Genomic DNA, 21,472 nt, shown 5'->3' with positions numbered 1-21,472 from the left:
CCCTTGTCCCCCTTTCCCACCAGAATCCTCTGCACTAGTGACCCAGTGGGTAGGAAAGCCTGGGGGGAATGGGGACAGCCCCCCCAACTCCGGCCAACTAAAGCACCGCTCCCTACGGCCCCTGGGTCTCCCGATGGGGAGAGGGCACCCCCGTACCCCCTGATGGGGGATCCCTGTATCCCCTGGTGCAGGGGTCCCTGCGTCCCCTAAAGTGGGGGTGTCCTTGTATCCTCAAGGGGGGATCAACAGTGGGGTCCCTGCACCCCCGAGAAGCGAGGTCCCTGATGGGGGAGGGAAGGGGGGTCCCTGCACCCGGTGTCCCGCAGGCCCCGCTCCTCTCTGGGACCCCGGGAATGGGGACTGGGATTTTGGGGGGGGTGGGGGAAAGGACCGAGACAGCTGCCCTGACTGGGATTAGGGCGGGGCGGGGGCGGGAGGGAAATCCCGGGCGACGCGGTGAGGCCCCGCCCCCCGCGGTATAAAGAGCGGCGAGAGGCGACCGGTACCGGCCTCCGCGAGACCTCACGGTGAGTGCGGGGCTCTGCCCGGTTCGGGGGGTTCCCCTACCGCTGCCCCTACCGCTATCGGTGCCCGGCTTGGGGAGGGAAGCGGCCGCAGCGGGCGGCGGCTCCACCCCGGTGGTCGCGTCCCCGCCCCGGGGGGGGGCGTGGAGCGCTGCTGGTGGCGGGGCCGGGGGTGTTTGGTCCGTGGGGGGGTGGGCAGCGAGGAGCCCCCGCAGCCGCCACCCCCCACCCCGGGCGGGCGTGGAGCCCCGTTACCGGCTGCGCTCGCCCCCCGGTGGCTGCGGGGGCGCGGTGCCGCGGAGCATCCCATCCCATTTCATCCCATCCCATCCCATCTCTGCGTGCCAGCGGGATCCGGACACCTTCCCCCCGCACCCCCGAGTGCTCCGGAATAGCCCCTATGCGTGAAAGCCCCACGGGCTCATCGGTGTCACGGAGCGAGGCGTTCTCTGCGCCTTCCTCTGGGGTGTGGGGTCACATCAGCTGCCGGCTCCATTCCCACCCGGGATGTGGGTGCTCCCGGACACTCCCGCTCCCCAAACCTTCTCCCAACTGGTGTAACTGGTCCTGGGTGTTGCAGGTGTTTGTGGGGCTGGTGAGGGTGCAGGTGCGGGTCCCCCAGGAATGGCTCCATCTCCCAGCCTGGCTGTGTGAGGTTTTGATGCGACTGCACCTGCATCACCTCTTTGGCCCAGTTTTGGGGTTCTCCAGCTGGGTTGTTGGAAGCTGCAGAGAGGCTCTGAAGGTAACGCCAGCCCCATGGGAGGGGACGGTGGCCCAGCCCTTGTCCTTCCCGGTTTGGTGGCTCCATCGATCCGCAATCATGAGTCAGGGCGAAGCTGTTATCTTGAGGTGCGGGGCTCCAGGCTGACACCTGGGCTGTGGCGGTGGCCCGAGGATGGGGTGATCGGTGCCTGACACAGGAGGGGAGAGGGTCGGAGGGTGTCCAATCGGGGTGTCGAAACATTTCCCCTGCCTGCTACCTGCCAGGGCTTGCCTGGACATGCTGGGACTTGCCTTGCGATGAGGTCACCCTGTTTGCGCTCCGGCTGCCGGCAGATAGGAAGCTGGATCGCTATTTTTACTCGAGGATGCTCAGTCTGGGCTGGGAGCAGGGCAGGGCCCTGGGCACTGACCGTGGCCCCCCAAACCAGAGGCTCTCCAGCTGCCCGCTGGCATGCCATGCCTGGTAATGCAGCACAGGCAATCTGGAGGGGCTTGGGGTGCTGAATTTGGGCAGAAATCTTCCCTGTGGGAAGCTGAGTACCCCAGCCCTCAGCATGTTTGGGGGTGCAAGCCTGGGGGTCTGCTGTGGTCCTGGCTTTGGAGGTCCCAGATTGGGTGGGCAATGAGAAAGCTGGCATGCAGGAATTTTATTTCTGTGAATCCCTTTTTAAAGCAGATTTAATGAGCATGGCTGTCCAAGCAGGGTCAAGCCTTGGCTCCGAAAGCTGTCAAATCCCAGAGCATTGTTTGCTTTGCTCTGATAACGAGGCTCTTCTCAACCGCGGCTGGCATGGGGGATCCATTAGTCCCACGTGTGTGTAAGAAGGGAGAGGACTGCTCGGAAGGAAAGGCTTTGCCGCTTACTGTGAAGGTCAAGGCTTTTGGCACAGATTTGGAAAAAAAACCAAAACCAAACAGCGTCTTGTCTCTGGTTACCCAAGAGCTTCTTGCAGATAGAGGGTGGTTAGCAAAGTGGTCAAGCTTGTGGTGTGTTCTTGTAGTTGCTTAAAAGGCTTCCTTGCCACCAGGCTTGAGTTCTTCTTGAGATGAAGAAACTGGCCAGAAAAACATCCGGTTGCTTCACTTGCCCCTGTGCTAGCTTGCCTTGCTCCTGCGTGGAAGTGGGAATGCAGCAGGGTTGTGGATGGAGCTGGTGGTGGCATTGAGGTGCTGGATGTTCTGCCCCAGCGGGGCTTTACCTGCTGGAGGAGGAATGGGGAATGTAGACGTGCACCTTCCCCATCCTTCTGCAGTGCACCAGGCTGTGTTTGACCTCAGCTGTGCTTGAGCCTCTGCCCAAGACACCATTAAGATCCCAAATGCCTGAGTCCTAGATGAGCGCTGGCAGATGGGGGTCCATTTGCCTTGCTGCAGAGCCCAGCCCAGCCTGTCCCACCTTGGCTGCTGGTAGCAAATGTGTTGGCCCTTGGGCTTGCTCGTAGCTTGGCCAACACCCCAGTAACTCGCTCTGCTTTCCTCCCAGCCACCACGATGCCCCTGTCTCAGAGCAGAGCCGGGCAGATGCCGTGCAGCAGCAAGGTGTGCAGGAACCTCTTTGGCCCTGTGGACCACTGCCAGCTCCAGAATGACTTGGAAGACCTGTTGAGGCAACACCTGGAAGAAGCTCAGCAGCGCTGGAACTTCAACTTTGAGACGGAGACTCCCTTGGAAGGACACTTCAAGTGGGAGAGGGTCTTCCTGGCTGAGCAGCCGCCCCAGGAGGTCCACAGCCTGGTCAAGGCCACCAGCAGTGAGAGCAGGAGCTCCTTGGTCCACAAGGTCCCCACCAAGGACCATCTCGGCAGGATTTGCCCCGAGGGGTCTCAGCAGAACTCAGAGGTTTACAGGGTTGGATCCCCACAGAGCTTGAAACGTGGGCAGACCACCATCAAAGGTGAGTGCTGGAGGCTTGGTGTCACTCCATGTGTGTTTGGTGGCATTGCTGGTGTCATGGCCCTCCTGGAAGGGACAGATGGAGGGGACTCAGGTGCAAGAGCTTGTCTGGCTCCTGGACATGGAGAGGGGACCACCCTCCATGCATCTCTCTCCTGGGGAAGCAGAGCCCATCTTCCAAGGGGAAAAGGCTGCAAACTGGGTGCCTTTTGGTTGCTGGGGGTCAGGCAGGGGGCTTACATCAGGCTTGTGGGTCTTATCACTGAAGATGCCCCAAAACAGTTCATCACCCTCAGTTCCCATGGCCTCAGCCTGTCCTCCAGGATCAAGGGCTGGGGTGGAAACAGAGGTGAGACCAAACGAAAGAGATGGTGGAGATCTCCAGACTCATCTCCTGGAATGTATGGCTTTGGGTGGGTGGCTCTGCAACAGAGTCCACCTGGGCTGAGTTTTGGGGTGCTTCCCTGGGGACACCTCCCTCTGCCTGCCCCACCACTTCTGATGGGCTGGAGGCACTTTCCAACTTTCTCTTTCTGCCTTCCAGACTTCTACAGCTCCAAGCGGAGGGTCGTCCCTGACAAGCCCAAGCCGTGACCTGTCAGTGCTCAGCTCCTCTGCCATTGGGGACAGCTGCCCATGCTGATGTGCCCTGCGGGCGTCTGTGGCTCTTCTCCCCCACCCTGTACTGTGTAAGCTGTCAGTATGAAGCAATGTAGAGTTTGTAGTTTCCTATTTATGAGTAGCTCTGGGGTCCTGAGGGACCTTCATTGTGTGCAATGTATAGGAGTAGCCCATGTTGAGGCTTGTAACCCCACGGAGGAGATGGAAGAGGACTGAAATAGGCCTGGTGGCCTGCATTGCCCTGCCTGTAAAGAAGGAGTGCCCTCTGCGCTGTGTTGGTGGGGCCAAGCATCGTCCTTGCACCATCCTGCTGTCCACCTGTGGCCCTTCCCCTGCCTGATGGCCAGCCATGGAGGACACTTGTGTCCCAGCCACCTGGTGCCACCAGACATCCTTGAGAAACCATCACCAGTACAGCTTGCGGAGCCCTGGGACAGCCCAGTCCTGGCCCTGTTCCCAGCAGGATCATCCCAGTGTGGCAAGCCCTCATCCGTGCGTGGAAGTGGAGTGATGTGGGGGCTGGTCCTTCCCATGGCTGTGTGGGAGAGGAAACGTTCCTCAGACAGCCCTTCCTTCAGTGACTCACCAGTGCTGTCACCCGTCGGAGGCGGGCTGCAGATGGTGACAAACCCACTGGAGGTCCCCAGTGCTGGGCTCATTGTGGGACCAGCGCTGCCTGAGAGGCTTTGGGGTCCCCTGGACTCTGCTGACCCAAACCCCCACGTTCTTACCTTGTTGTTGGCTTGTTGAGAGGGGCTGTTTGCCGCTGTGTTCCTGCCTTCTTCAACACTGACACTAGGCTGGGGAGCCACCTGCTCTGGCTGTGTTGGACTGCTCTGGGGAAGGATGACACTGAAAAGAGAAATTGTAGCTTCTTTCCTGGACTTTTTCTCTGTTGGGGCTGGAAGAGAGAGGACCCTCACCTGGTTCTGCAGAGCAAGGTGTTTTGGTCGCCTCCGGGACTGAGGGATGTCCTGATGTGAAGGCGGCTGGGTCCCAGTGCCGAAGGATGAGTCCCTGCTCTTGAAGGACTCAACGCTGTCAGGTTTCAGCACTTTCATGGGGTTCATCTCCTGCTCCACTGGATTTGGACTCTGGAAACTGGTGCAAGATGGTCCCAGGTGGAAAAGGGACGGGGTTGACCTCCCACCTTGCACCGCAATGCACTTTGCTGTCAGTGAAGCTGGCAAGCTCCCAGCACTAAATGTTTATTTATATGAAAAATGCTATTAAGTCTATAGGGAGGGAAGGGGAAATACTTGTCTGTCTCTAAATATCAACGCTGAATAAACACTTGTCTGGTGTAAGGGATGTGGTGTCCTGGGTTAATGGAGCTACCTGTGCTGGGAACAGGGTCTGGCTGTGGGGAGGGTGCTCTGCTCTGCGTCCCTGCCTGGCTCGGTGGGCTTTGGGGGTCACGCTGGGGGTGCAGCCCTGAGCTGGGAGCTGCCTTTGAGCTGGCTGGAAGCAGGGGGGCCTGCAGGACAAGCCCAGCTGGGCTTTCCAGGGTGGGAAGGGGCTGTGGCACCCCCCTGTCCTCTACTCCTAACCTCCAGCGTGCTACCCTGTGGGGCAAGTGGCCGTCAGCCACGGGCATGCTGGCCCCATCCCCACCCCCACTTTCAAAGGGTCTTGGGTGCCCAGGCCAGTAATGCTGACCCCATGTTGTGGGACAGGGAGGTGTGAGCACTGCTGACGCAAGTGCGTGGCAGCCAGTCCTGGCTGGGACAGACTGGGGCAGCTGGGTGCCGGGGCTGAGATACCCTGGGAGTTGGGGTGCCTCTGCTGTCAGCTGCTTCCCCCCGAGGCCTGAGCAAGGCTTGTACACAGGCCCTGGTTAATGACCTGATTCACAGAGGATCCAGGTGAAGATAAAGTTTTGATGGTAGCAGCCTCATGTCCTCATTCAACCGAGGATCACTGAAGTGTCTGTCCCCAGAGTACTGGGTGACATCCACCCATGCCGATGCCCCATGAAATGCCTGTGGAGAGCGATCACGCAGCCTTTCAGCTGCTGCTGAGTCAAGCCCTACAGATTTAGCCCTTTTAATATTTCCCCTTGCTGCCGGCTGCTCCCCTCTACCGTCATCTCCTGCTTGTCAGGAGCGGTGGTGCTGGAGGAAATGAGAAATAAATCAGCAAATTCCCCCTCGTCCCCATCTGCAGGGTTCTGAGGACAGCCAGGGCCTGGCTTTGCTGTGTGAGAGGGAGTTTGGCCCCCTCCTGGGAGACCCCAGCCCTGCACTGCCTCTCCTGGGTGGGGGAGGGCTGTGTCCCCCAGTCCCACTTTTGGAGACAGAAAATGGTGGTGGGCTTCCAGCAGCTGAGGATGGCTGGAGACCTTGCACTCTCAGTCTGGGTTGTGTTTTGCTGCTCTCCCATCCCAGGCTGGCCTCAGCACGGAGCGATGATGCCAGGGTTCAAACTCCCGCGATGGCCGAGTGGGGCTGGGAGGAAGGTCAGGTGCTCCCCCTCCTTACCCTGCTGTATTCCATCCCCTTTCTCTGAGACTGGGAACCCTGGTGTCTCCTCGGGGCTGGAAAGGGCTGGATCGTACCTCCCACAGCTGGCGCTGACCCTGGGCAGAGGGCATGAATCAACGAGCCAGGGACATTTTGGGGTTCCCCCCCCCAAAAAGCATCCTTGGGGAAAGCAAAGCTAAAATCCAGCCCTCTCCACGCAGTGACAAACACCCCTGGGGGTCGCGAGGCCCCTGGCCATGGGGCTGCTCCCATCTGGGGTAACTGGTACCAGCTTTGCTCAGAGAGTGGAGAGGAAACAGCTGAGCAGTGACTGGGCCCAGGAATGCCCAGACGGAGCAGTTGCACCTGAGCTGGCTGCCGCTTCATTAGGTTAAGCAGCAAACGAGTGGGGCTGGGTGGGTGCAGTGGGGCCAGGCATCCATGCAGCTGGTTCCCAGCAAGGATTTAACCCGCTGGGACAGGGAGAGGTGGGCAGGTCCCAGCCTCTGCCCTGTGGCTCCTTTCCTGAGAGCCTGGGCTCAGATCTGTGCTGTGAGCCAGTGGGTCTCAATTCTAGTCATAGCCTAAAGATAACAGTTGGTGTTTCACCTTTTTAAGCTTTTTGCTTGAGTCTTTTCCAATTTTCCAGTTAAAGTGGAGCAAAAATGCATGTGACCGGTCTAATTCCCCCGTCTTGCAAACCAGGGTGGATGCAGACCCTGGGCAGCCGGTGGGGCTGGGGCTGGTTTTATAGCTGAGTTCATAATTTGGGCAGGAGCCTTGAAAAAAACCATCAGTGCGAGCGGTGTGGTGGGGGAGATTTCCAAATCCTGGGGCCAGAGGGTCCACAGCCCCAGGTTTGCAGGTTTGTTCTGTCTTTGGTAGGACGTCAGAATCTGTGGGTTGTACACGGTCTTGCAGCTTGGGTTATTTGGACTCTTAAAAATAACATTTGCTGCTTCTCTGGTGCCTTTCCCCTGCCCCAAGCACCTTCCAGCCTTGGCCGAACCACTGCAGGTCAGGAGAGGATGGGGGCTTCTGCGGCAGTTCCCGACGCCGCCAGCGATGCCTTTGTGCGGGGGTTCGAGGGGACGGCGGCTCTTCGGATGGGCCCTTCCCGCACCCCGCTTGCAGGGCGGCAAACAGGAAACGTGCGAGCACCGGCAGTTAAGTGTAACCCGAAAACGGAAAGCCGCCTTGAGTAAGAGAGAAAATGAGCGCTCGGGCGCGGGGCAGGTCGGTGGGCGGCAGTGACGTCCTCAGCATGGGACTGGCACCCCTCCCGGCCCCCGCGCCCCAAAACTGAGGGTCCGTCTCAGCACGCAGGGAAGGTAGGCTTTGCTGCTCTGGGGATAACTCATGCATCACCTTAAAAAATAGAAAAGTGAGGAAAACAAGGGGATTTTCTTGCTGTCAGCGAGATGGGGGGAGCTTTCTCTTGCTGTCTGTGGGGGCACTGCGGCTGGGGGCCCTTTTCTGACGGCTGGGAGCAGCACAGGGTGTTTTGGAGGGGACACGGGTCACCGGCAGTGGGTGATGCTGGGGGAGGTCCCTGCTCAGCCAGGGCCAGGGGGTGCGTGGTTCCCATCCCAGCCCCCCTCCTTGTTCCGTGTCTCCGTTGTGCAGTGGGCTTGGCTCACCCCCAGGGCTGGGGTGGGTAAATGGGGGCTTCCCCGTGCCTTAAACCACCCCACCCACCCCTCAGAGCTCCTGCTTCTGCTGTCTTAGGGGTTGGGACCACCGCAGAGGCACCCGGTTTCTGTCCCTGGCTTGCCAGGTGTCGCGTGGGACTCCAGTGACTCCTCGGGACCCTCTCGTGTCCACATATCGCTACTGGATAGCGTTTGTGGATGCTGTGCTTTAAGGGGAGAGGGATGTTTTTGGGGCCTATTCCCACATTTCTGGTGCACCCCGGGATTTAGCGGAATCACTGTTTCAGATTGCAAATGGAAAGGGCTGAGGGCTAGAGCAGCCGGGCGGGTTCCCAGGCCAGGAGCGGAAAGCTGGGCTGCAGCCAGCGCGAGCGTGGCCCTGGCTCTGCATCACCGCTCTCCGTGGCCGTGGTTTCCTTCGCTCATGTTTTGGCTTAGCTCTGCAGAGAACAGCCCCTCATCGGGATGGCACGGTGGCTGCTGGTGACATTGCCGCCCATCCAGGACAGGGAGAGGGCAGCGGGGAGGGGTCCCGAGCCCAGGCCGTGCAAGCTGGGGCGAGTGCGCAGGCGTGATTAAATCCTCCCCGCGGTCTCGCGCAGCTCTCCCCAGAGGTGACTCACGGCTGTGAAAGCCGGGGGAGGAATTTTAAAATCTGCTGCTGAGCTGCGAGAAAGCAGGTGGAACCACTGGGTTTGGCCCAGACCTCCAGTGTTGCCTTGGCTGGTCCTCTGCTGGTGTCACCTCCTGGGTGCCCTGCGCATCCTCTGTAGCCAGGGCAGCACATGGGGGGATTTGGGATGGACACTTGGCTGTGGCGGGAGAAGCGGCTCGCCCAGTGGGTGCTGGGCTCACAGCCCGTGGGGTTGGTCATCGCTTGCTGTGGGTCGAGGTTCCGTTTGCGCCATGCGGTCAGAGATAAACGCCTCTCTCCCTATTGCCAAATCCGGGGGCCGTTGACACCAACTAAAATGAATTTCCAGCTCAGTCCTGCCCCACCGTCTCCCACCACACTGGAGCAAAGGTCTCTGGCAAGGAGAGAGCCGGCTGAGGCTCAGCACCTGCCTGTGCTCAGCACCCCCTTGACAGGACCGAGCTGGGAGCCATGGCTGAGCGCCGGGCGGCCACCAAGGGCCGACGCATAGGCTCCAGCCGGCGCAAACAGCTGCGTGAGGGCTCCAGCGAGGCGCTGGCCGCAGCCACCATTGAGGAGGCACCATTGGCATCCGAAACAGTGCAGTGGGTGCAGGACTTCTTCAGGGAGCAGGACAAGGACCGAACAGGGTTCATCACCCGCTCAGACATGCAGGTAGGGGATGGGGATGTCTTCTTGGGTCACAGGCCACCAAAGTGGCTGGAGACTGGGTGATGGGTAGGTTTTTCCCCTGATTCGCTTTGTTCTTAGAAATTGCAGGAGGAGGACTTCCTGTGCAGCACGGAGGAGCTGGAGCTCATCTTTGATGGGCTGGATGCCACCGGCACCGGGCGGTTAAGCACCGAGGAGTTCACTGCCGGGCTCTGTGAGTGCCGGCAGGCTGCGTCCGAGCAGCCGGGCTGATCCTGGATGTGGCCTCGGTGCTTTCCCGGGGGGGGATCTGAAACATTCCCCTTGCTGATGGCACATGATGGCCCAAAAAGTGTCCCCACACCCAGGGCTCAGCCATGGTTTGCACCAAAGCGGCTCGTTGAAGCCATGGGGTGGGAAGTGTCAGGGTTCGGGCCTTGCTGGGCACTAAGGGTTTGGGGTGTCTGTCAACAGGGCAGTTCCTGAGTTCCCAAAAAACTGCCAGGGACCACCGCGGTCGGAAAAAGGCATCCCGGAGAGTCCGCTTGGTCCTCCCCAGCCCGGCGTTGGAGGGGGCGGACAGCGAGGAGCAGAGACACTTTGCTGCCTTTATGGACCAACTGGGCACAGACAACATCTCTGAAGAGTAAGCCACCCTGTTTAGTACCCATGGGTGTCCCACGGGACAGGGCATGGCTGCCTGAGGGGGAAAGGGGTGGGGCAGGATGTCCCCATGCAGGCAGCCAGCCCAGGAAGGGCTTGGAGGTGCCTTTGCCCCAAGTGCAGGAGCAGGGGGCAGGATCACAGCCACCTCAATGCTCATCTGGTCCCCAGGGCCACGCATCCCAAGCGGTGTGAGCCGTATGACTTGGGAGCCTATAGCCAGCCTGGCTTTGGGGGGTTCTGAGGGGATGCTCACCACAAAACACCCCGCTCCCTGTAGACAGGAGATCTGGCAGCTCTGGGTGAAGCTCCGGCAGGACGAACCCCAGCTCCTGGGCAACCTGGAAGACTTTCTGGCCAAGATGAGGCACCGCATCCAAGAAGCCAGGAGCAAGAAGGAGGCTTTGGAGGCGACTCTGAACAAGTGAGTCACCCCAGGGTGGCAGAGAGGGGTGGGACAGGAAGGATGGGGACACAGATGGGGCTCCCTGCTCACCCCAGCCATAGAGATGCACCTGAGAAGGAGAAAGCTGGGTGCTTTCAGCATCTCCACCGGTGGCTCAAGCAGGTTTCACTGGGAGCCCACGTTTGGGGTCGGGCTCCCCCTACAGTCACGCATGCGCTGGCAAAAGTGCCGGACTCGGACTGCTGGGCACGTCCTTGCTGGGTGAACCCCTCCATGCGAACCTGGCTGCAGCCTGCGGGTCCCGTGGGCAGCGTGGGGTCCCAGGGACCTGCACCCACTGCAGCAGGGTGTGACCACCCCCCCGGCCTCGCTGTCCCCGGCAGGCGCATGGCTGAGCACGGCAAGGAGGTGCAGCAGCTCTGCGAGGCCCTGGAGCAGCAGATCCAGAAGAAGCAGCAGCAGCTGGAGCAGGAGGTGGGTCACCAGCTGCTCCTCTCCCCTTGCCACCCACTCTGGGAGGGGACCCAGCACCCTCAAACCCCTGGGGCGGCTCCCAGATGGGCAACTGGGTGCTAACGTCCTTGTCGCCATCCCAGAGCATGGCCCGGAGCCACCAGCACGGTGTGGAGCTGCAGCGAGTGCTGGATGCCAGCGAGAGGGAGGTGCAGCGCTTGGTCACGGAGCAGACGGAGGTGAGCTGGCCCCAAATCCTGGTCCCCCATCGTACTTACGGGGTCCCTGGGCTGTGCCTGTAGCAGCAATGCGGTGTTGTACAGCTGGTCCCGGTCTTTCCCACCAGCCCTTGATGCAGGTGGTCACGTAGGACCTGCATCACCGCCTTTGTCGCTCCCAGCCCCACACTCCCCTCCATCCCCAGAGCACCCAAGTTGAGTTTTCCACTCACCATCCTTGTGGGGGGTAAAACTCAGCCCCAAGTCGAGAGGAGATGATTATCCACCATTTTTTTGCACGGGGTCCTGGCGGGGTGTGAATGTCCTGGTTGCCGTCCCACAGTTGGAGACGCGGTGCCGCAGCCTCCGCAGCACACAGGAAGCCACCAGCACCGAGAACCGGCAGTTGGAGGAGAGCAACTGGCTGCTGGAGGAACGTCTGCTGCACCTCCACCAGCAGCTCCAGCAGACCCACGGGCGCCTGTGGACAGCGAGGGCCGCAGTGGCTCGGGAGTACGCGGAGGAGCCCGGGTGAGCAGCCAAGTAACTGGCATCTCCCTCTGCACCTACATGGTTTCATCTTGGGGGATGCAGTAGATGGAGAATGAATTTGATGGGTCTCAGCCATCACGGTGCTTCAGTGGCCTCTACCATGCAGATTGATCATGGTTTGGTACGGAAAATGTCAGAAAAAGATCCAGGACTATCAGCACCGTGCACTGAACATGTCCTTCGAGGGCAGCACTGCCCTTGAGATGGGCAGAGATGGGGACATCCTTCACCCAGAAGGACCCTGCCAGGGCTGGGGACAACCCTGGGGTGGGGATGGACGCAGTGAAGAAGATGCAATTGCCATTTTAACCCCTGTGCTCTGTGTTTGCAGGGACAGAGCTGCGGAAGAGCTGCCTGGTGAGACCCCAATGTCCCCGCAGGTACTTCAGCTGAGTGCGTGGGGGTGGGATGGGGTGTCTGTGCTGGTTTGTTTGAGACCGCTGGGGAGGCCAAGAGCACAGGGTGCTTCTGCCGCAGAGACAGTGTCTCCCCTGAAAATTTCTCAAATTGGGCTGGCACGGTGCCCTGCAGAAGCTTGGGAAGGGAGCGGGTAGCAGCCCCTTGGTTCTGGTACCCCCAAGATTTTGGGTGGGTACCTCTGGACACCTGCCAGAGAGCTCAGCATCATTTCAGGTGGATACGCTCTCTCAAGAAGTGCATTTTTTTTTTCTCTCCTCCTCCCACCCTGTTTGCTGCAGACCAGTCCGGAGAAGAGCGAGAGGCACCACTCCAAGATGCGGATTGGGCTGGGGTCCCAGAATGGCAAGCCCAAAGCCAAGAGCACCCACCAAGTGTAAGGGGTCCTGGGCAGCTGCTGCTTCAGCTCGTGCCCTTAGCATCTGCGAGCCGGTACCGAGCACCCAAGTTCTCCACCCTCCCCAGGCAATACACGATATTTATTCCTTTTAACGCTCCTTGGCCACCCACTCATCTCTCACCCCAAGATCAGATCTCTTGCCCCAGCCCATTGCTCTGCGTCACACCCTTGGCTCAGGCACTCGCTGTACCTGGCCGAGTTGTCTTTTCATCTCCCATCATGTAAATATGGAGCCTGGGAAGCGGCACGCTTGCTTGCTGGGCGGGATATTGCCTTGGGTCTGACTCCCTGGCTGTGCATCTCCCTTTTCCCCCATCCCCATCGCTGCCTGTGTGAACCTCCAGCACACCTGGAGGGTAAATACCGAGGGGTTTGGAGAAGGATGGGGTGAGCTGGCAGAGGAGATATGGCCCTGGTACCAGCCCAGGTGGATGGGAGGGAGCTGGAGCCCAACCTGAGGACCGGGCTGACCTCCCATTTCTGCCCTTTCCAGGGTTTGGGAAGTGCTGCCGGCAGAAACAAGCGTTTTGGGAGCCCTGCCGAGAGTGAGCTCTGCAGAAGAGGACCCTTTCCCAGGATTTCTGAAAGAGGAACACTTTTCTGACCAAAGCTCTTTGCTAAGAGACATGAATGATGCAATGGTGGCTCTGAGCAAACAGCTGAAGCCACTGAGTGCAACCCCCGCACCGGTAGCGGCTGACCATCACCCCCAGGACGATGCTGAGCCCCAAATGGGGCTGGAGGCAGCTGCAGCTTATGGCACAACTCCCGGGCTCCTGCGAGAGACCCTCCCCAGCCACGTCGGTCACGAGCTGTTTGAAGGAGACCTGAAAGAGGGACCAGCCACAGCTGAGCTTTGTGATGCAGACGTGACACAGGCCGGTGCGTCCGTGGGAGCTGGGCACTGCAGGGCTCAGGAGCTGGGCACAGAGCAGGGAGAGAGCCCGGAGGAGGCATGGAGGATGTTATTCCTGCAGGGAAAGGGCACCAGTGTGAAGGAGCTGATGCTAAAGGCAGCCGAGCATCCGCAAGGAGCACTGGGAGAGAACACGGTGGCAGGAGAGCAGGCACTGATGGAGATGGAGGGAGAAGGATGGATGCAGGAAAAAACAGGTTGGGAAAAAGCACAGCCCCCAGGAGAGGCTGAGGAAGCGGCACTAAGCCAGGGAGAAAATCTGCAGGCGGGTCTGGGGCCACCTGAGGTTGGGGAGGCAGGTGAAGCCACGGGATGGCAACTTGCCATGGATGAGCTTGGCCCGGCTGCGGCTCCGGCAGAGCACGCACAGCGCCTGGGCGCGGGGCTGGGGGAAGAGGCTGACCCGCCGTTGGGGTTCTCTGAGAAACTTGAAATAACGCCAGGAGAGCAACTGGAGCCGGAGCCACCATCCCAGGATGAGGCGCAAATGGGAGCAGTCCAGGGGCATGGTGTTGTCCCCGAGGTGCCAGTGGCTCCTGGCCCCGGGATGCTGGAGGAAGAACACGTCAGTGCAGAGCTGCAGCCCTGGGGAGAGACCTCAGACAGCGATGTGCTGCCAACCCCAGCTCAGCGTGGAGGGAGCAGCAGAGCCGGGGCCAAGAAAGGGAAGGTGGAGGTAACGCGGCCGCAGGGTGAGTCTGCGTGGGCAGACGCAGCGTGGGGAGGGAGCGTGGGTGCAGAGGTGCCGCTGCCAACGGCTGTGCCACCCGCCAACGTGCATGAAGGTGGAGTGGGAACAGATGTGCAACCACTGAAGGCCCAGAGCAGCGATGCCGACGTGCAGCTGCTCGCGGAGGTGGAGGCAGCTCCGCAGCCCCCCAGCGAGGCCGGCTCGCCGGGGCCAGAGCAGGGATGGAGCGAGGCTCCAGCTGTGCAACCGCTGGAGGAGGAGGATAAAGCAGAGTCAGGGCTGCAGGAGGAAGCGGGTGCTGCTGCGGTGCTCGGTGAGGATCTGTCCCCAGCAGGAACACCCGCGGGAAGCCTAGACCCGGGTGGGCTGTTCCCAGTTAAGGCTCAGGCACTGAGGCTGGTGGAAGCAGAGGAATCTCAGGCAGACACACAGCCTGGGGATCCCAGTCGTGAAGCCCCCCAAGGAGGGGGGAACCAGGCAGCCACACGGCTCAGGGACAAGGCTGAGGATGGGGGACAAGGGCAGGGTGAGCAGGAGCTGCCACGTGATCCCATGATGGATCTGCATGGGGCAGGATTCCGGCAGCAGGAGCGGGTGGATGCAGAGGAGCAGCCTGGAGCTGGGGCCAATGAAGGCAGCGCTGGCAGGGGGGACCCCGCTCCTCTGCCCGTCGTGCCGTTTGGGGGACAGAGGGCAGGAGCAGAGGTGGATGGAGACGTACAGCACCCAGAGAAAGGCGGGGAGCTGGAACTGGTGCAAGGAGAGGGCGTCAAGCAGGACGGGCTGTTCCTGGTTAAGACTCAGGCCCTGGAATTGGTGGAGTCAGAGGAGTCCCAGGCAGACATGAAGCTGTGGCGGGGTCCCAGCCCAGAAACCCCCCAGGGAGGGGAGAGTCAAGCAGACGTTCAGGTCAGGGAGGAGGCTGAAGATGGGGCACGAGGGCAGGGTGAGCATGGGCTGTCCCACGACTTGGCACTCCATCCACAGGGAGAGGGGGCTGGTGCAGGTGTGTGCCCACGGGAGGAGGCTGTAATTCTGGATGTGGTGAAGGACCAGAGCACTGACGCAAACATGCAGGCACTTCCAGAGGTGGCTGAGCTCAAACTGACCCCAGGAGGGAGCACAGGGGCAGAGCTGCAGAACTTGAGTGAAGTTGGCTCCTTGGATACAGAGCAGGAAGAGAGCGTGGCTCCAGATGTGCAACCCCTGGATCAGGCTGATAAACCAGAATTGGTGGAAATGGTGGAGGCAGAGGGCTCCCAGGCAGACACGCAGCTGCATGGGGTTCTCAGCCCAGAAGCTGCAAGGGGAGGGGAGGGTGGAGCAGTTGTTCAGCTCAAGGAGGAGGCTGAGGATGGGGCACAAGGGCAGGGTGAGCGTGGGCTGTCCCACGAGCCTGCACTTGATCCGCAGGGAGCGGGAATTGGGCAGGGAGAGGGGGCTGGTGCAGGCGTGGGCCCACGGGAGGAGGCTGTAATCCTGGACACGCTGGAGGAACGAAGCACTGATGCAAATGTGCAAGTGCTTTCAGAGGCAGAGGAGCTGAAGTCAACCTCGGGAGGGAGCACGGACGCAGATGTGGCACCCCTGAGTGCAGCTGGGATGTGGGAAGGGGAGCAGAGCCAGTCTCCTGGTTTGGAGGCAGGCCAGGGTGCAGCTCACACAGCAGACATATGGGAAGGGGCTGCTGGTGCACACGTGTCCCCTCCGGCTGAGGCCGCTTCATATCCTGAGCGTGCCACTGCTGCTGAGGGTCCTAGGCTGGAAGCAAAGCTGGGAGCACTCACTGGTCCAGATGGGCAGATCCTGAAGGATACTCAGATACTGGAATTACCACAGAGTGAGAGGGCTGATGTAGAGGAGAGGCCTGTGGACAGAGCTCAAGGTCTGGACGTGGTGTGGGGAGAGAGGCTGGAGGCAGGGGCAAGGAGTCTAGTTGAACCTCAGGGTCTAGACCTAAAGCAGGGCCATGATGATGGTGCGTCTGCGCTCGTCTCCCCGATCTCCGAGGTGCCATCACAAATGAGCACGCTAAAGCTGGAAACGATGATGCAGGAGGATGTTCTCGTTCCAGATTTGCAGTGGCTAGGCGCTCCAGGACAGGCAGCCCAAAGCGAGCTTCAGGAGCAGGTCTCAGTAAGGGCAGATAAGGTGAGGCTTCATGCTGCTTTCCAGCAGCTGGAGGAGAAGCCACCACACGAGATGGAAAAGAAGCAGGTAGCTGCTGGACCTGCCGAGTCTCCAAAACAAGAAGTGCCACCAGCATCAATCCTTCACACAAGAGTCCAGCAGGTTGAAGGGAATGATCAGTTGGGGATGGTCCTCAGAGACAGCTCACTGGGAGCTACATCCAACAGCAGCATACGGCCTCAAAGGCAGCTCTTGGGAGATAAGATTGAAGATCTCAGTGTTGGTCAATGGGAGAGGCAGCAAGAGGTTGGGTGGAAAACGAGGCAGAAAGGTGAGCCCAGCCCAGGAGAGCCCAGAGCCATGACTGCAGATGGGGCAGGAGCTGCCCCAAGGGGTTCTTCTGAAGCCTCTCTGGACCCAGACCACCTCTACAATGTGCTGTTTATTGGGGACTCCCACGTGGGCAAAACATCGTTCCTGTTCCGGTTGCACACCGACACCTTCAACCCAGACCTCACTGCTACAGTAGGTAGGTTTCCTCCAGCTCCTCTCCAGCACGGCTCTGCACCCGCTTGGGTGACCTTCACAATTCCATTTTCTCCACCCCACAAGCTGCTGGAGATCATTACGGGCATGTTATAACTTATGCCCAGTGTGCTGTACAACCTGTCACCAAGGACCAAATAGGACCATCAACTTCACACACCTGGATGCTCCTGAGCAGATGATGCTGGTCCTCCTTGGCCTGTCGGGCACCAATAGTAATGGTCCTAGTGCTTTTCTCTCTGCTTTGCCTTTCAGCTATATTCTCCTCTCTTAACCAACCTGGTTTTTACTCATCATGAAATCAGAGACCTTCCCAAAATCCAGCCATCAAAGATCTAAAAGCTAGAGGTTCACTTAGAACCAGCCAGCTTGAGCTGCGGCCTCAGACCACGCATGCACCATGCACGTTCTGCATCCATCCTCTGTCACAGGGATGAACTCTATAGTATCAAAATATCCCTCTTTGTGTCTCCTAGGAGTGGATTATCAAGTCAAAAACTTCATCGTGGACAACAAGCGCTTTGCTCTCTGCCTGTGGGACTCAGCTGGCCAAGAAAGGTGAGGTGCTGCTTACGGAGAGCAACCTGTGGTTTTCTTTTCCTATTTTTTTTTCTCCTGGTAGTTTAGTGGAGATGAATGTTCTTGGCTTTGCTGAGCAAAGGAGGAGTTGTTTCAGATGGGACTCTGTACAGTGTGTGATCTGTTAAAGAATAATAAAGGAAGTAATGAATATAAAAATAAGCACTCAGGCTGTTTGTACAGCCTCTGTGAGGGGATAGGAGCAAAATCTGGGGTTTGGCTTTTTTTTGTAGATGTGCATTCCTAGCTTTCCCACTGGGATTTCAGGTCGCTCCTAGGAAAAACCTCCTAGGCAAGACCTTCTCGGTGACCACTTAAAATGTACGCAGGTACCACAGCATCACCAAGCAGTTCTTCCGGAAGGCAGATGGGGTCGTGCTGATGTACGACATCACGTCAGAGTACTCCTTCTCGGACGTGCGGTACTGGCTGAGCTGCATTCAGGTGGGTGAAGCAGGAAAACCTCGTTCTGTCCCTGAGGGCTGGGAACCGGCAGCAACTCTGAGATCAACATTTCCCCACCTGATCTCTGCCACCAGTTAGGGGGGATGGACACCAGCGGGTAACCCAGCCTTTTGTAAAGCACATTCTGCTTTGCTTTGGTTAGAAAATATTTTTTCTTGGGGGTTTTAAATTCAGATACTGACAATTTGCACATTTTTGCAGTGTTTCCTGGGGTATTTTTTGATAGCATTGTTATGATAATTATAAACTTTTTAAAAATTAAAAACAAGTGCAATGTCAGTGTTTAAAAACGCTGGAACAAAATGGGATATCACCTTGCTCAGTGCCTGTAAACCCCAGCCAGAGCATCTTCTGGAGGGTTGCTGAAGTCAAACACAAAGTGAATTCACTACAAGGGTGACTTGGCCAGTACTCTGCCCTGTTAATAGACCAGGACAGATGACTTCAGGGAAAGAAAGTCCCTTTCTTAAATGCTGTTAAACTCATTTAAGAATTTAAGGTTTTGTTATCAGCCCAAATCCATGGGCATCCTTCATGGTGCTCCGGGATGCATCTGGACAGCGTGGCCAGCTGTGATTGAAGGGAGATCCAGACACGCTCCTGATCCTTCCCTCTTTAATTGCACAGGAAGGAGCAGAAGATGGAGTCCCTATTCTGCTTCTCGGGAACAAAACCGACTGCGCTGCGGTGAGACAGGTCCCTACCATGGAGGGTGAACGTCTGGCCAAGGTAGGTGGTGGCCCCGCTAAAGCATGCTGTCCACCCAAGTTAGGCAACTAGGACAACCCAAGCACAACTAAGGGTGGATGCCACCAGCCCCTGCCTGAAGATGCAGAGAAAGTTGAAAGCCCTTAACTTACCTTTTGTGCATCAGTGGTCACCAAAGTGATCTCTGAACCCATCTTCCACCTTTCCACACCTTAGTTTCCCCTTGCCATTCTAGTTTTGACTCAGCATCATGCCCCAGTAGAACAGTTTATGGAACTGGATCTATAAACTAAAATATTTTCAGCTCTGCTTATCTTTGCTGTGAAGTGCCACATATTTTCCCAGTACCATACAAATAATAAAACCACCGAGCCCTATCCTGTTTTAAAGATACTGAAATCCTTGAAGTACGATTTATCTCTTCAAATGTAGATGGCTGATAAAAATAAGCCTTTACCGACTTAATTTCAAAGTTTTTGGGATTTGGGCCAGTACCTGTTGACCAGTTTTATAAATAGAGACAGGAGGACAAGGGGTTAGAGGCTTCCCCACCCCACCCCAAACCAGTCACTGACAGGCACAAAAGACCCAGGAATATCCAGTTATGTCTCCGTATTCACTCCACTAACCAGAGTGCATCACATTTTGTTCTGTCTGCAGTGTCAGCCTTTTCCTTGATACTAAATGTTGGTCTTGTAGCTACCAGAAAAGCTGGATTTCACCCTCATGTTCCAGTGAATAAGTTATTGAGTTATTCATTTCCTTGAGTCCTTTTCTTTCTCCAAGACCATGACTGTCCCTTGGCTATTTACTCCCACATTAAGCTATTCCAATGCAAGAATATTACATTTCTATTTGGCCTCTGTGTGTTCCAGGAGCACCAGCTCATGTTTTACGAATGCAGCGCTGCCTCGGGCCACAATGTCTCTGAGTCCATGGTCAACTTAATCAGGTAAGGCACATGCTTGGATTTTGCCAGCTGTCCTAAATTTACTGGGCTCCCTTCCTGCTTTTTTAACTCCAAACACTGGTGTGTTACTGTCACTGGAGACTCCATGTGCCCAAATGTCAGGGAAAACTCGGAGCAGCCTGCGCACGGCTGGGATGAGCCAGACATTAAGTGCTGTAAGATGTCGTCTGAATAGTCAGCATTGCAAGGAGATTAATAAAACCCTTTTCAGGATGCTGCTGATTTCCCCCTGGGTTGACTGAAATAAATTCTCTCTGTGATCTGATTTATGTTGGCATTTTTAGCAGAGTCCACAGTTCTCAAATCACGCTGAGCTGGAAGGCTCCTAACTCCCTTCAGCCATGCTGAGCCTCCTTTAGCGATGCTTGTCAAGACAAATAGCACAGCAATAAAAATATGGGGGAAACACCAAGCTAATTTGCTTCCTTTTCTCTCTCAGGTTGCTCAAAGTTCGTGAAGATGAATTGAAAAATAAGGCAGAAGTGGTACCACAGCCACCTCAGAAGAAGAAGGGCTGCTGCTAGTGATGGACAGACCCCCGTGTTGTGATCTGAAACTGCAGCGACAGCCAGAAAAGCATAAAAACAGCTCTCAGACACCATCTCTACTCCCCGAGCATCTGTCTTGCCTGATCTCCTTTGGATGCTGAGAGCAAAAGCTGCAGAGGTGGAGCCCATTGTCACCCAGCCCCTTCCCTGCTCATCTCTTGCCATGATCCCGGAGCGCACGAGCCCTCCAAGATACTTGTTGGGTAACTTTACAGCTTTCTTTTGGAGACAAAAGAACAGGCTAAGGGTAGAGGCAGAAAAGGAACCCACTTGGATCTGAGATGCTGGAACAATCCTGAAAGCAGCAGGGAGCAAAATCAAGTCTTGGGATAAAAGAAATGAATACCAGGAGTCACCCGAAGGCCAGCGTATAAAACAAGGGCGTTTAGGGCCATCGGCAACGCTCTGCAGCACTGACTTTTGCTCTGGCTTTGCAATCTGATTGGATTTGATCTGGAACAATAAAGCATGCAATATGTCCTAAAGGTCTCTCCAATTAGGCAAGGTAAAGCTAGTTTTTTCTCTTTCCTGGTTTATCATGCCAGTTGAGCAGTAAGGGGTCTTGACAGAAAACGAGTAAAATTTTTGCTCAAAATAAATTCAAAAGCCCCAAGAGCACGTCCAGGATAATAAAGAGCAGTGGGGTTGTGGGATATATGATCAGAGAAATGCTTGCAAGAGCTCTTTTCGTTGCGTTGCTCCCAGAGCAGATTTTTGCACTATGGCAGCAAACCTCAGGATGGGGAAGAGCGAGCTGCTACACCCTGCTCTTCTGCAGCTGGGATGGCTTCTTTGCAAAGTACTGAATCCATTTTAAAACCTGGCATTAAAAATCTAAACAAGCACTCATCACAACTTCAAGGTGTTGGGTTTTTTTTTCTTTACAGCTGATGCAGAGAACTGTATTTTTGCAGAGAAAGACATAGAGACTAAATAAATAAGAATACCAGTGTGGCATTTTAGTATTTGTATATATTATGTGTGTTGTCTTGTCCCCCTGCAGTTCAATAGATGTTTTAAAGACTGTGCTTACATGCAGATTTTGGAGAAATAATTCTGCTCAGAGGGGTTTGCTTTTTGTTGTCATTACTATTTATATGTATATTATGGCAAAGCATAATCATGGCCAGTTCCTGCTTCTCAAGAATACAGTGACAACATGAGTTAGTTTTCTAATAACACTATACATTACAAAAAAAAAAAAAGTACCATTCTGCATGTTTCTGATCGTTACAGCTCATCTTTCCAAAGAAACAAGGTTTAAGAGCTCCTGATGCCCGTGTATATGTCCCTGTTTTCTCTTTCCCTGCATGGAAAGTCCGGCTTTGGAGTCCACGCGCTGTTTTTAGCAATTGCAAAGCTGTGAGACATTACGACTCCTGTATGAATAAAGGCCTGAGTAACTGAAACTAATTAACATCCCCACTGATGGAAAAATTGCAGTTTAAGTTTAGTCTTTGAGACAATGATATATCTCCACGGAAGAGACCTGCAATGCACAGAGCCAGGCGAGAGCAGACCTTTCTGGCTCTGCTGCTCACAGAATGCCCCCTTTACACCGGGCCAGCTCTGTGTGATACCCAAAGAGCGCTCGGTGGAGATGACGATTTGCAGATGGAGATGAAAAGAGATCACTGATGGACCAAG

At 56.8% G+C, this 21,472-nt stretch overlaps 2 protein-coding genes across 2 annotated transcripts; both read left to right on the top strand.

The window, feature by feature from the left end:
- The first annotated feature begins 495 nt into the window (after positions 1-495).
- Positions 496-5,071, top strand: CDKN1A (cyclin dependent kinase inhibitor 1A). The gene is made up of 3 exons (XM_086765668.1): positions 496-527; positions 2,734-3,144; positions 3,688-5,071. The coding sequence occupies exons 2-3, from the start codon at positions 2,742-2,744 to the stop codon at positions 3,735-3,737; spliced, it is 453 nt and encodes a 150-aa protein (XP_086621794.1). The 5' UTR covers positions 496-527; positions 2,734-2,741; the 3' UTR covers positions 3,738-5,071.
- A 3,897-nt stretch (positions 5,072-8,968) lies between these two features.
- Positions 8,969-20,674, top strand: RAB44 (RAB44, member RAS oncogene family). Its single transcript, XM_086765902.1, has 15 exons — positions 8,969-9,187; positions 9,284-9,398; positions 9,638-9,809; positions 10,107-10,250; positions 10,616-10,706; positions 10,829-10,924; positions 11,247-11,434; positions 11,787-11,835; positions 12,154-12,248; positions 12,766-16,538; positions 17,032-17,113; positions 17,464-17,578; positions 18,227-18,328; positions 19,183-19,259; positions 19,717-20,674. Exons 1-15 carry the CDS (start codon positions 8,984-8,986, stop codon positions 19,799-19,801), a joined length of 5,388 nt encoding a protein of 1,795 aa, XP_086622028.1. The 5' UTR covers positions 8,969-8,983; the 3' UTR covers positions 19,802-20,674.
- The last annotated feature ends 798 nt before the right edge of the window (positions 20,675-21,472 follow it).

Source organism: Chlamydotis macqueenii, chromosome 23 (genome assembly GCF_036417535.1).
Source record: "Chlamydotis macqueenii isolate bChlMac1 chromosome 23, bChlMac1.mat, whole genome shotgun sequence".
In the NCBI taxonomy this organism is placed as follows: Eukaryota; Metazoa; Chordata; class Aves; order Otidiformes; family Otididae; genus Chlamydotis; species Chlamydotis macqueenii.
Note: the sequence above shows the minus strand (reverse complement) of the source record. Positions and strands in the feature narration are given on the sequence as shown.